The sequence below is a fragment of the Zea mays genome, chromosome 2 (assembly GCF_902167145.1).
Source record: "Zea mays cultivar B73 chromosome 2, Zm-B73-REFERENCE-NAM-5.0, whole genome shotgun sequence".
Classification (NCBI taxonomy): Eukaryota; Viridiplantae; Streptophyta; class Magnoliopsida; order Poales; family Poaceae; genus Zea; species Zea mays.
In genome coordinates, this window is record NC_050097.1 from 233,084,763 (window position 1) to 233,099,095 (window position 14,333).

Sequence of the window (14,333 nt, forward strand, 5' to 3'; positions counted from 1 at the left end):
GGATTGTGACAAGGCTATAGCTTTTCCCTTAATCGATCAGACCATATCCTAGGATTAACTGATTAAGGATGTGCAACAGAACCCTTTTGTTGTCGACGATATCAATGAGCTTCGTTTTTTTTTCACATCCATAACTATATACCAAGCCTTTTTGCCACATTTGCAAGCCACACCATCGCTATGAACAGAAAAACTATTATGCTAGATCCATCTTCTATCCGCATATCATAACCATAACGAGTCCTTCAAAATTTAGATGTTATCGTGCCGGTCACCAAGGAGGAGCTTACTATGGATGATATCGTGCCGGTCAAGACCAACAAGGTATGGTTTCTCTGGTATGCTATCAATATGTTGAGTCAAAGTTTCCAGTAGCATGTGGTATGGGCTTTAGAGTATCAGTAGGCAATATGTGTTTCACAACGTTGCTCTTGATACTAAGTGAGGAAGGCGATGAGCATCGGTAGCGAAATTATGTCTTGTATGGTTGCTCTCATAGTTGTTAAGGCGTCGCTTAAGCGGTAAGGCGAGCCTGGCCTGCAAGGCATCCCGATCGCCTTGCCTGGACGCGTAAGGTGTCGCCTTAGCAGCAGGGCATCTCCAAGGTGTCCACGGGGCATCTATGGGGTGGCACCTTGGCCAAATGGTAGGGTTTAGGAGGGGATTTACCAGGGCATAAGCGCTCCCAAAGCAGTGCAGCTGCCTTAGTGGAGCAATGGATACAGGCTCCCGCTGTCTGCCGGCTGCGCGCAGCGCAGCCGCTGGGGCCCGGCGCCGTTAACAGTTCACTATAGGGGAGAGGAGAGCGTGAGGCACGCATGAAAGGTCGCCGGCCGGTGTGCGGAGGACTGGAGGCGAGGACGCGAGGCTACTGGCGGGATGGGAGCCACCGACACGCACCTGAGCCTGCGTGTCGAGCGTGAGTGGGGGAGGGATCAATTTGTTTCCACTGCATAATCTTTTGTGTAAAAGAAAGCACATAAAAGGTTGTTAAGTTAGGGATCGATTTGTTTCCACTGCATAATCTTTTGTATATCGATATTTTCATTGGTTGGGCAGTGTTTTCACTTTAACTTTCAAGAACTATATTGATATGTTTCTGAATCAATGGTGGAATTTGATGTTGTGTACTCTGTTTATACTTCTGCATCCACATCGATTAGTGTTTCTGATTAGGACAACAACATATATTGTATACTCATTAACTACCTTGATAGCCTCATATACACCTAAAGTATTTTATTACTGCTGTCCCAATCTGCCAAAACTCAAGAACTACATTCTTTGCAGGTCGTGAAGCCCAGGCCTTTGCAGGCTGCAAGCATTCCAGGACTCCTTGGGATTTTTCAGAACGTAAGGGGTCCAGTTATCTTTTCTGAGCTTATTTTAGAATGTCTAAAATTTGATTATGAGGTGTTGTCAACCTTTCTTTGTTTTGTTAAGTGTGGTGTTATCGAGGTATGACACAGCATAACTATCTGAATGCACTCTGACCGCAGCACACTTGCTCAGGCACGTGCCTTTCTGGGTTTAAGTGCGATGTGTCACGTGCATTTTCTGCGCCTTGTTCCTAAGGATATTAATAACCATGCATCTCAAGTGCCTTTCTGGGCTTATATTTGAAAGTGAACCTGATATCTGACCTTATTTTAAGAATAAACTAAGTGAATCTAACAACTGACCTTATTTGGGAATCACTTGAAATACTTTGATTGCCATTACTACCCATGGATGCACTGATCATCATGATACTTAATATCTCTGTGATACACATTATTATTACTATGGCCTGTCCAAAGATGCAAATCATGATTCTATAGCTCTACCCGAACTTGTTTTTCTTGAATTTTGCAGGAGTGGGATGCTCTCATGCTTTCTAATTTTGCTTTGGAGCAGCAGCTACACACAGCAAGACAAGAACTTAGTCATGCGCTCTACCAGGTCTTACATTCACTTATTTATATCTCTGTATCCTGTCTAATTATATATTACAATTTGCTTGGAACATTTTATCAATGTTTATTTTTATAGCATAGCTGAAGTCTTTAATTTTGGATTTCAGTATATCAAGGGTTATTGATGTACTATTTCCATCTCATGTCACAAATTTGGCATAAGGAATGGGTATTCGTGGCTACTGACTGTGTTTGTTTCCACGTATTATACATGTACAATGGAACAGTTGATAATAGTTTTACATGAACTATTGGCGTTGGCTATCTAAAAGGACAGAAAGGCAGACATGAGCAACAGATCCCGCTCCATGGGCTGAAACTGGGATTCGTGATGGTCAGCTAAGCATACCTTCGCCTTCAAATTTGCGTAGCTTCTTTTTTATTCTGCAAGTTGTTTGGTCTGCCGTTCAAATGCCTTATTATTCTGCGAGCTGTTTTAAGACTGGGCCTCAATATTTTTTTTCCAGGCAGAAAGTGCTACTGCCGCTCTCTCACTGTAGCGGTGTGGTACTGAGATCCTTGCCAATAAGGTAAAACTCTGACTGATCTTACGCGTTGCATTGAGGAAGGAGCTCTTCTGGGCGGTTGGATAACGGAGTCGTTCTAGTGTGTTTTCAGGGTGAGCCCGTCCAAGACGCTCGTGCGTCCCCGCGCCCCTCGCCAGCTGATGTCGTCCTAGGTATACATACAGGTGGTGCTGACGATGGCACTGCTCATATATAAGTAATAGAGATAGACATGTATGAAAAGGGTCTTTTGTTTTCAAGTAGTGTGTAGTTGCTGTTACTTTTAACAGCTGATGCAATCTGGATGAGTCACCTATGAATGCCATACTGGAATCTGTTGCGCTTTTGTTGATCATTATTATTTTGCAATCCAGGCTAGGGATTGAAGAAGCACTTGAAGAGGCTCAATGCGCCCACGCATTGGATGCTCGACAAGCTTGGCGGAGCTTTTGTAAGTAAACAATATTTTCTAGCTTTGGTACCTACAATCTTCTGTACTTCCCCATTTGTCTGATGCTTCAGGGAGAAGATCCTAGCTTTATAAACTTGTAGATGCATGTTATGCGGCCATGCCATAGGATCTGCGGATTAATAGCTCGCAATGATATACTATTGTTCAATTAGCCATAGGTTGTTTCGCTACATGTATATTGTAACAAGTCTTTCCTTGGATACCCATCAACATGTATATCTCTGGTTAACTTCAATCTGTACTTGAAATTGTGGTCCTATAGAACTAAGTGGAAATGAAGTTCTTCACAGAGTACAGAGAGGAAAGCCAGTACCAGACGGAGTAGTTGATGCAGCTGTAAACACCCTATAAGGTATCCTTGCCAAATTTAAGTTCCATTCTGGTTGAAGCTTCTTTACTTCCTTGTCATGAAAGAGATCATTTCCACCCTTGCTACAGATTGTCAACTCGGTTGTGATGAATCTTCTTGTTGTTGAAGATGGTTGCCACATCCAAGGTTCTGTTGTATGTAATAATGTTCAGCTGCAAGAACACAGGCTCTTTCACAGGACTGCTGGAAAAGAGCTATGGAGGTTGAACTAAAGTCAATTCAAGAAAATCAGACCTGGGAGATTGCTGATCTGCCAAGGGATCACTAAGGCTATAGGACTCAAATGGGTTTTCAAAGTAAAGAGGGATCCAACATTAGTGCGAACAATTGTATTTTAGTTTAGATTTAGAGTACACTTATGTATGAGTTGTTTGACAATGCTTATTTATGAGACATTAAAAGGTACTTACTTATATTATATTAATTATAATGTTGTTCAATATATGTTTATGTATATTTCTCTTTCAAATTATTATAACGTGATATCTGAAAAATGATTATAAATTGAAGAATGTACTGCCGTGTAAGTCATTTCGTTTAAATCTTAATAAGACGGTCACCAAAATGTCTAATATCAGTCTCTTAAATAAGACGGTTTCTAAAACGTCTAATATTAGTCACCTAAATAAGATGGTTTTTCTATTGTAATCGTCTATTATTGTAGGATATTCGAGACAGTTTGATAAATACTTTATGACTTATAATGTTTGTATTCTCTGCGGTTCTTTAAAAGAAGTGTCTTAAACAAATACATAATTTAAGACGGTTTATCGGACAAAATGACTTAAACAAATACCTTTTACAGACGGTTATAAATTATAAATTGTCTTATATAATATCTTTTAAGACGGTTTATAACCATCTTAAATGTGGGACATCTTTTACGACTCCATCAAATTTGGACACTTCATAAGCGTCTTAAGAACTGAAAATTAACCGTCTCATATAACATGTTTTGTAGTAGTGATCGCCTCCTCAAGAAGACTTCGTATGAACTTCTAACCGGTAACAAACCCAACGTTTCATACTTTCGTGTATTTGGGTGTAAATGTTACATTCTAGTAAAGAAAGGTAGAAACTCCAAATTTGCTCCCAAAGCTATAGAAGGGTTTTTGCTAGGTTATGACTCAAATACAAAGGCGTATAGAGTCTTCAACAAATCATCGAGTTTGGTTGAAGTCTCTAGCGACGTTGTATTTGATGAGACTAATGGCTCTTTATGAGAGCAAGTTGATCTTGATGATGTAGATGAAGATGATGTTCCAACGGCCAAAATGCACACAATGGCGATTGGAGATATACGACCACAAGAACACCAAGAGCAAGATCAACCTTCTTCCTCAACAATGGTGCATCCCCCAACTCAAGATGATGAACAGGTTCCTCAAGAGGAGGTGTGTGATCAAGGGGGAGCACAAGAAGACACGGCTATGGAGGAAGAAGCACCACGGGCCCCTCCAACTCAAGTCCGAGCAACGATTCAAAGGAATCATCCCGTCGACCAGATTCTGGGTGATATAAGCAAGGAAGTAACTACTCGCTCAAGACTAGCTAACTTTTGTGAGCATTACTCGTTTGTCTCTTCTATTGAGCCTTTCAGGGTAGAAGAGGCCTTGCAAGATCCGGACTGGGTGTTGGCCATGCAGGAAGAGCTCAACAACTTCAAGAGGAACGAAGTTTGGAGCCTGGTGCCACGTCCCAAGCAAAACGTTGTGGGAACCAAGTGGGTGTTCCGCAACAAGCAAGACGAGCATGGGGTGGTTACACGAAACAAGGCTCGACTTGTAGCAAAAGGTTATGCCCAAGTCGCAGGTTTGGATTTCGAGGAGACTTTTGCTCCTGTGGCTAGGCTAGAGTCTATTCGCATTCTATTAGCCTATGCCGCTCACCACTCTTACAGGTTGTTCCAAATGGATGTGAAGAATGTTTTCCTCAACGGGCCAATCAAGGAGGAGGTGTACGTGGAGCAACCCCCTGGCTTTGAGGATGAACGGTACCCTGACCATGTGTGTAAGCTCTCTAAGGCGCTCTATGGACTTAAGCAAGCCCCAAGAGCATGGTATGAATGCCTTAGAGATTTCCTAATTGCTAATGCTTTCAAGGTTGGGAAAGCCGATCCAACTCTTTTCACTAAGACTTGTGATGGTGACCTATTTGTGTGCCAAATTTATGTCGATGACATAATATTTGGTTCTACTAACCAAAAGTCTTATGAGGAGTTTAGCTGGGTGATGACACAGAAATTTGAGATGTCGATGATGGGCAAGTTGAACTACTTCCTTGGGTTCCAAGTGAAGCAACTCAAGGACGGCACCTTCATCTCCCAAACGAAGTACACGCAAGACCTGCTCAAGCGGTTCGGGATGAAGGACGCCAAGCCCGCAAAGACACCAATGGGAACCGACGGACATGTCGACCTCAACAAAGGAGGTAAGTCTGTTGATCAAAAGGCATACCGGTCTATGATAGGTTCCTTGCTTTATTTATGTGCTAGTAGACCGGATATTATGCTTAGCGTATGCATGTGTGCTAGATATCAATCCAACCTAAGGGAATGTCACCTTGTGGCCGTTAAGCGGATTCTTAGATATTTAGTTGCTACGCCTTGCTTCGGGATCTGGTATCCAAAGGGGTCTACCTTTGACTTGATTGGATATTCAGACTCCGATTATGCCGGGTGCAAGGTTGATAGGAAGAGTACATCAGGGACTTGCCAATTCCTAGGAAGGTCCCTGGTGTCATGGAGCTCAAAGAAACAAACTTCCGTTGCCCTATCCACCGCTGAGACCGAGTATGTTGCCGCAGGACAGTGTTGCGCGCAACTACTTTGGATGAGGCAAACCCTCTAGGATTTTGGCTACAATCTGAGCAAAGTCCCACTCCTATGTGACAATGAGAGTTGAATCCGAATGGTGGATAATCCTGTTGAACACAGCCGCACTAAGCACATAGACATCCGGCATCACTTCCTGAGAGACCACCAGCAAAAGGGGGATATCGAGGTGTACCATATTAACACCGAGAACCAGCTAGTCGATATCTTCACCAAGCCTTTAGATGAGAAAAGGTTTTGCAGGTTGCGTAGTGAGCTAAATGTCTTAGATTCGCGTAACTTGGATTGATCTATAGCATACATGTGTTTTATGCCTTTGATCATGTTAATTTATGCATTTCAATCTATTTTTGTTCATTTGTGGTGCTCAAGTTGTACACATGATCCCCGGACCTCACAAGTCCATTTGCAAGCGATGCACTTATTTAGGGGGAGGCATGCTACAACTTGACCCTTTGAGACTAACCTTTGTGTTTGAGTTTACTTGATTTAGTCTCAAAAGTGAATTGAAAGGGAAAGGTGAACTTGGACCATGCAAAGACTTCCACTGCACTCCGGTAATAACTCCAAGTTCATATCTATGCTCTTATTGCCTTTTTGCTCTTAATTGACAATTTTGGTGAGGCAATGGGGTTAAAGGGCCAAGAATGATCCCATTTTGGTGCTTAATGCCAAAGGGGTAGAAATTAAGGCCAAAGCAAATGGATCATCTACCACTTGTGAAATTTCGAAAAGAGTAGAGTTAGAACTTTTTGATTTGTCCAAAACACTCATATTGCAAAATTTAGTCTATTGTGGGGAGAATTTGACTATGGGAAAAAGGGGGAGTTTTTGGCTCTTAATAATTTTTTACTCTTGGATTATCTCTCTTTGTGCTCAAACAAGTGAGTTTGTTGTAGAGATAGGAAAATGAATTTGATTTTCAAAAACAAACCAAGTGGTGGCAAAGTATGATACAAATATGTCAAAATTCGTGGAAAGACAATTTTTGTTCTCTTTTGCATTGATACTGCACTTCTTTTGGTTGCTTTTGGATGTGTTGGCATAAATCACCAAAAGGGGGAGATTGAAAGGGAAATATGTCCTTGGGCCATTTCTAAAGTGTTTTGGTGATTAAGTGCCCAACACATATTCTCTAAGTGTTAAATTGTGCCGAAGATTGAAGAAGTGCAAATCATGTAACAAGGTACGTTTCTAGACTTAGTACATTGATTTGGATACTAATGTATTATGTATAAGTGCAAGAAACAGGAAAAAGAAGTTGGAAAAGAGTTGGCTTTGTACAGCCAACTGCTGCTCGGTCTGGTGCAGCGGGCAGTGTCCGGTGCGCCAGACCAGTCTCGGTGAACAGGCCACTCTTGAGACTCGACGGCGGCGTACGACTATAATTCATCGGACTGTCCGGTGAGTCGTCCGCGGCGAAGTCATCGCTCTCGGGAAAAGTTCAACGACGTACGACTAAAATTCACCGGACTGTCCGGTGAGCCAACGGTCGACTGCGCAACGGTCGGCAGCGAAATTGGCGGGCGACACGTGGCCCGCACCAACGGTCGGAAGGGGGCACCGGACTGTCCGGTGCGCCAACCGATGCCGAGGTGCAATGGTCGACTGCGTCAGAAAAGGAAGGAGATCAGCACCGGACAAGCTACAGTGGCTGTCCGGTGGCGCACCGGACTGTCAGGTGCGCCACCCGACAGAAGGCAATCTTAGCCTTCATTGTTGGTCTCCAACGGCTCCTAGCTGCCTTGGGAATATAAAAGGGACCCCTAGACGTATGGAGGAGACACCCAAGCATACTCTAAGCATTCTAAGTCTTCCACACTCCATCTCCGCGCACTTGATCGACTGTGTTAGTGATTTGAGCTCCGTTCTAGTTGTGAACTCGTTGTGCTTCATTTTGATCTCAAGTCTTGGCTTGTGTGCGTGTGTATTGCTGCGGATTTGTGTGTGTTGCTTCCCACCCTTACTCTTGTGCTTTCACTGTGATATTTGTTGTAAGGGCGAGAGACTCCAACTTGTGGAGATTCCTCACAAACGGGAAAAAGAGATAAGCAAAGAAAAACCGCGGTATTCAAGTTGATCATTGGATCACTTGAAAGGGGTTGAGTGCAACCCTTGTCCATTGGGACGCCACAACGTGGAGGTAGGCAAGTGTTATACTTGACCGAACCACGGGATAAAACATTGTGTCTCTTCTGATTGCTTTTCTGTGATTACTTGTGTGTTCACAAGAGCTCGCTACTTAGTCATACTAACACTTAACCAAGTTTTGTGGCTATTAGTTGTTGAATTTTACAGGATCACCTATTCACCCCCCTCTAGGTGCTCTCACTTTTTTGTGTCATAGTAGAGCACAAATATGAATTTGGTAGTTTTAATTTAGAGAACTTCGTTCACGCGGACAGACATGTTAAGATCCTATGAAGATTCATTCTTTGGTGCGGTGCTCGATAGTTTCGCTTCAGCGCAACGACATGGTAGGGAGGAAAATATGTGCTACACACTATCGAAATCTGTCTCTTTGCCGAGTGTTTAGATCTTTGTCGAATGCCAGAGAGAACACTCAGCAAAGGCCTCGTTACCATCACTTGTCGTCGTGACGACAACTTTTCTTTGTCAAGTACTAGATAGTGTCTGACAAAAAGTACTTGGCAAAAAGCCATTACCGATGTACAACTCGCACATGCCTAGGCACGGCCCTGAATATCATAGTATCCGTTGATACTCTAGTACTATAGAATAAAAGTTGTTTGAGAGATTAGTGAAAAACTGAGTTTTCAATACCTTGGTTTTGCAAAAATTGTGGTAATTTTGGAGTATTTACACAACTCAAGACCAAAGTTTCATGTTCCGCGCGCGGTGGCGCTCATTTTTCTCACCCCTCCGTGCGTTTCCTGTTCTTTTGTCTCATTAACCAACTATCTTGTTAGCAGCAAATAACATATGCAAAAAAATAAACGCTTTGAATAATAACATATTTTCTATTCGCTGAAAAATCGTTTGTTTGTTTGCCAATGGTTGTAGCAATTTGATTTGAACTGTAGTCTGTGAGACCGTCACAAGTTGTAGTTAGTATTTGAATTTGAACTTGATTCTAGCCAAAAATTGTGCTACCAAACAACGCTATGTATCAAGAAATACTTTAATTTTGGGCTAATTCCCTGTATGTCATTGGAAAATATACTCGTTCCTTGTGTACCACTGGCCCCACATGTCAAACACAAAAAATACCTATATGCCACTCAGTGGCACACAAGGAATGAGTATTGTTGGAGGCCTTCGGCTTCCGAAGGTCCTCAAAAACATGATTTAACAATGCCTCTGGAGTATAATGTGTGGACAGGGATCTTCGAACAAGAGCCCACGGTATGAAGAAGCACGAAAACAATACGAAGGATGGAGCAGAGCCGAAGCTGTGCGCAAGGGAGCTTCGGCATGATGACAGAAAAGAGGAAACCAACTTAAAGAGGAAAAGACTATCTAGACCCAGATAGATTACTATAGAGTTATTGTCAAAAGCAAAGGGCCTGGATGTAATTTTGCATGGGCTGCGACCCGTGCCTATAAATAGGTGAACAGTATTCCCGTACTATTCACGCTGACTGGGCATTTACTTTTGCGTCACGCTTGTACTCCTGCTTTCCTTCGAGCCGAAGGTACATTTGTAATTTGTTATTATTGATACAGTAATGCAAATAAAAATAAGTTGATAATAATGTTTAAAGTGTTTATATTATTTTTCATTTCTTGTGTATGAATCCTTCTTCATCATTCATTGCGTTTATGAAGGTCTGTCCTTCATAACCTTCGTCCGGAATCCATTATATCCGAAGGGAGATAATGCTTCGAAGGACGAAGGATTTTAACATTTAACACTTTTCATGTTGCCTTGTTCTTAACTCTTAGTATTTGAGAACAAGTCCCCAATAAATATAAAATCTGATAGCATATCAGGAATTTTCCTTAATTTTACTGTGGTTTTGCTGAAACTATGGTATTTTTGTTGTAACATGCTATATATCATGGTATTGAAATAATGCGGTACGAGAAAACTCCACCCCCAAACACACCCTTCTCTGCTAAATTGTGCTAAAAGTGGTCCTCTTGACCCATTAACGCTCTCTACACCTCCTTTACCACTGCTATCCAAATAGAAGTAAAATGATACCTCCTTTAACAAGAAAAGAGACTAAAGGGAAATATGGGTATTTTAGTCCTGTTTAGTCTCTATTTTACCAAACGGAAGGACTAAAGTATAGACTAATTAACTGTAGTCTATAGTCTCTCACATGGGTGCTAAAAGAGACTAAAGGACAACATTTACTCCAATTATCCTTGCCTAGAAAACTGATGTGATACAAGAAAAGGGGTATTTTAGTGTTTATGTGTTACATTTAGGTCTTGTTTGTTTCCTTTCATTTTGGAGAATTGGAGTCTTACTAATGGAATAGTCTATTTTTTGGAATGTGACATTCCACTACTTTCTAAAGTTATCATATAAGTCTATCTCAAATTCATAGGGTGAGAGATAAAAATTAATTCTATAGATTTACATGCTATTTTTCCGATGTACAACTTATAACACACTCTTTTATTTGCTTCATTATAACATAAATGTAGTATATAACTATCTCTCTCATATGATTTAGAATAATATACAAATATATTGCATATATAAATATATGAACTTAATTAGTTTTGTCTAAATTATAATTATTAAAATAGAATTCAATTCCAACGAAATAAATGGGGCCTTAATGTATTTAGAATCTATTTAGACCCTACAACCAAACAGAGTAGAGACTAAGACTAAACTTTAATCCTAGGATTAATAGAACTAAACCAGACCTAATATCAAAACTCGATCAAAATAGTTTATCTTTGAAAGGGGTTTTATTGAACATCAATATCGAGGAACAAAATATAAAATATCAAAAAGAAATAGACCGTTTTTTTTTCATTCTCCAAAAACTGCATGTGTGTTAAAATAATATATAGAACTGCTTTGCAAGAGGGCATTATTTGTATGCAAGTGTTTCCACGCGGAAAAAAATTTGGTGCAGCACTACTGCAAACCAGAGTGTTTGCAGCCCCTCACAAAAAGGAGGATAGACCCCACCTGTAGGTCCAGCAGATAACGTTTTAGTTGTATTATTGTTGCTGCGGGTGGGGTCTATCCTCTTTTTTGTGAGGAGCTGCAAACCACTCTAGTTTGCAGCAGTGCTGCACCAAATTTTTTTCCTTCCACGCCATCTTTCTTATTACAAGAACCCGATCGAATCGGCGCCGCGAGACAAACACAGCACGTAAACAACGCGGAACACATGTATGTGCGTGCCCAGAAACCGAACTCGACCATCAAGCTACATCGGCGACGAGGTCCCGGACGACGGTCCGAACGGCGACGGGGATCCTCACCGAGTGCCGCTTGGCGTCGTCCAGCCACGTCAGGCTCCCGAACGCGTAGCCGCCCTGCACCCGCTGCTTCGCCACGAACGTCACCCTGAACGTGGCGTTCCTGGCGCCGCCTCTCTCGAAGGCGATCACCGGAGGCTCCACGTCCATCGTGACGCCGGCCGGCGCCTCGACCACGGCCCGGTACGTCGCCACCTCCGCCGGCCCGACGTTGGTGACGGTGCGCGAGACCGTGACGGAGTTCTTGAGGTCGGACACGGCGATGGACGGGAGGTTGAGGCGGTCGGCGCGGTCGTCCAATCTTGTGTACTCCTCCGGCTGGATGTCGTACACCAGGCCGGGGTCCATGGCCCTGTCCGGCGCTATGAGGCCGCCGCCCATGTCGAAGGCGTCGGCCGGCTTCCTCTGCACCGAGTTGGCTTGGATCGGCAGGCCGAATCGGTCGGTCACCGATGCTGAAGCAGACGTACCACCGGGGTCAATGGATGATGGGAGGTTTCAGTTGGAGCAACAGTTGATCTCTGCTTGGATTTAATTTATCTGTGGCTTGCCTGTGGTGACAATGGCAGACTTGATCATGGCAGGCGACCAGTCCGGGTGGACCGACTTGAGCAAGGCGACGACGGCGGAGACGTGAGGGCATGCCATGGATGTCCCGGACAGGAGCACGTACGAGTCACGCATGGCTGCCAAGATGCTCACTCCAGGGGCTGCTATGTCGGGCTGCCGTCCGCCCAAACAGAGACACGTTGTGATATGTATGTATAACAGGCAGCAGCGATCGAATACACATGTACATCACCTTGAGTACGGAGGGAAACTCAGCACTGGGGCCCCTCGACGAGAACGTCGCGATTCTCGGCGAGGCGACCTGGGATCCGACCATGGTCGCCGCCGGCGAAATCTTGGCCACATTGCTGGCAGAGGATACACAGTCGGCAAGGTACTGGGGTCAGACAGACATCATCCTAAATTAATGAATGATGAATAACACGTAGCATGCAGCTGCAAGCAGACAAAGATGATCACTAGTAAGTACCTGTCGCTACTTTGGATCGTGAATATGGATTCTCTGTCCACCACGACGCATGGCAGGTGGCCTTGGCAGACGACCTGGGTGTCAAGGCTGTTGGTACTGTACTGCTCGAAGATGATGCCCTTGGCCCCGCCGGCGATGGCGGCTCGGCTGGCCCTGCTAAGCTGCCGCGGAGGAGGATAGTCGGACCAGAACACCGGCGCACGGCATATGACGATTTTCCCGGTGATGTTTTCCGACCCCAGATTCTTCTCGTCGCAGCTGACGATGCAGGATGATGGATTGGGTCCGTTGTTCTAATTAATTCAGATTTTTTTTTTGACGTTTAACTAATTACGAAAGCAAATTAAAGTGCATGCGGCGTTACCTAGGGAATAATATCAAATGGCGCCAAGCGAAGTCGTCGTCGTCGCTCGTCGATGCCGCCGCTGAGCGGTTGTGGTAATACAGTGATTGCCCCTGCAAAGAGACTCATGTTTTTGCCCCACGTCACATTTATATTCGGCACAAATTTGTCAGCAACAACACGAAATGATTCGTCAAACGGACCTACAGCCTGTGAGATGTTTTGTTTTGAAATTTTTGAATGGTGCAAAGATTTCATAGATTTATCCATATGTGTTAGGTACATTGGCATGAGACAGTTGCAACTGCTTATCGGTTTAATATATGGTATATGGACAATATGTTCGTTTTAATATTAAATTTATTTTTTATGAGTATTTTTTTAGTGGGTCTACCACACCGACCGCCTGTTGTAATGTTCTGTGCCGTCCCAACGGTAGCGGCAGCGTACTAGTGTTGTATGGAATAACGGTGAGTGACAATGATTCATTAGTAGGCGCGGCGTACGTACCACCAGCTTCTCTCCGTCGCCCAGCGTGACCACTGTCGGGAAGGTGCGGTCCATGGTGGCGGCGGCCACCGTGATGCCCCACGGCAGGGCATTGTTGAGGGACTGCTCCACGGGGCCATCGTTCCCTGCAGCGAGCACCACGGTGATCCCGGCCGCCACGGCGTGCAACGACTGGTAGATCTCGCCTAAGCCTCCCAGCGACAGGGACACTAGGTCGACGCCGTCCCCAATGGCGGCATCGAGGGCCGCGAGGATCGAGGCGTCGCCGCAGCTCGCGCTGCCGCCGACAGCGTGGCAGGCCTTGTATATTGCCAGCCGCGCGCGCGGCGCCCCGCCGCGCGCTATGCCGGCGGCCAGGCCGCCGCCGTGGTGGCTCGCGTTCCGCACGGGCGAGCCGGCGATCGTGGAGGCGGTGTGCGTGCCGTGGCCGTTGGCGTCCCGTGGCGACCTGTATTCGTTCTTGAGGTCCTCCTCGCTGACGTCGGCGGCGTACCACCGCGCGCCGATGACCTTCCGGTTGCAGTTGCTCGCGTTGAACGCCTGGCCTGTCTGGCACACGCCTTTCCACCGTTTCGGCACGGGGCCGTAGCCGTACCCGCTGTCGTCGAAGCTCCGGGATTCCGGCCAGATGCCTGCAGAAGCATACATGTCAGCAACGCAAACTGGATTTAAGTGATGTCGAAACCACCAGAACCACCTGAGTCTATGACGCCGACGATGACATCTTCGCCGTACTTGGCCTTCCTAAGGAGCCGCGACGACGACGACCACGACGACGACTGCTGTTGGCCGTAGCTCATGCCAAGAAAATCCCAGCTCCGAGTCGTGTGGACGTGGTGGTACGTGTTTGGCTTCACGCTCACAACTCCAGGGTATTCTAGTAGGTCATT

At 44.7% G+C, this 14,333-nt stretch overlaps 2 protein-coding genes across 18 annotated transcripts in view; one reads left to right on the forward strand and one right to left on the reverse strand.

Annotated features, from left to right (window-relative positions):
* Window positions 1-252: 252 nt before the first annotated feature.
* On the forward strand, window positions 253-2,389 carry LOC103648091 (pre-mRNA-processing factor 19-like). Its single transcript, XM_023301798.1, has 4 exons — window positions 253-324; window positions 1,291-1,353; window positions 1,855-1,941; window positions 2,183-2,389. Exons 1-4 carry the CDS (start codon window positions 292-294, stop codon window positions 2,222-2,224), a joined length of 225 nt encoding a protein of 74 aa, XP_023157566.1. The 5' UTR covers window positions 253-291; the 3' UTR covers window positions 2,225-2,389.
* An 8,725-nt stretch (window positions 2,390-11,114) lies between these two features.
* LOC100278220 (uncharacterized) overlaps window positions 11,115-14,333 on the reverse strand; it is a 47,149-nt gene continuing 43,930 nt past the window's right edge. For 10 of the 17 annotated variants that reach the window (XM_035964707.1, XM_035964711.1, XM_035964703.1 and 7 more), the window contains 7 exons: window positions 14,138-14,320; window positions 13,444-14,075; window positions 12,955-13,046; window positions 12,591-12,848; window positions 12,354-12,468; window positions 12,103-12,274; window positions 11,115-12,006 (listed from right to left, as the gene is read on the reverse strand). In XM_035964707.1, coding sequence (XP_035820600.1) covers window positions 11,495-12,006; window positions 12,103-12,274; window positions 12,354-12,468; window positions 12,591-12,848; window positions 12,955-13,046; window positions 13,444-14,075; window positions 14,138-14,320 — 1,964 coding nt within the window. In that variant the 3' untranslated portion in view covers window positions 11,115-11,494. The remainder of the gene's footprint in view (window positions 12,007-12,102; window positions 12,275-12,353; window positions 12,469-12,590; window positions 12,849-12,954; window positions 13,047-13,443; window positions 14,076-14,137; window positions 14,321-14,333) is intronic. The other 7 variants (XM_035964708.1, XM_035964713.1, XM_035964706.1 and 4 more) reach the window with 2 other exon arrangements.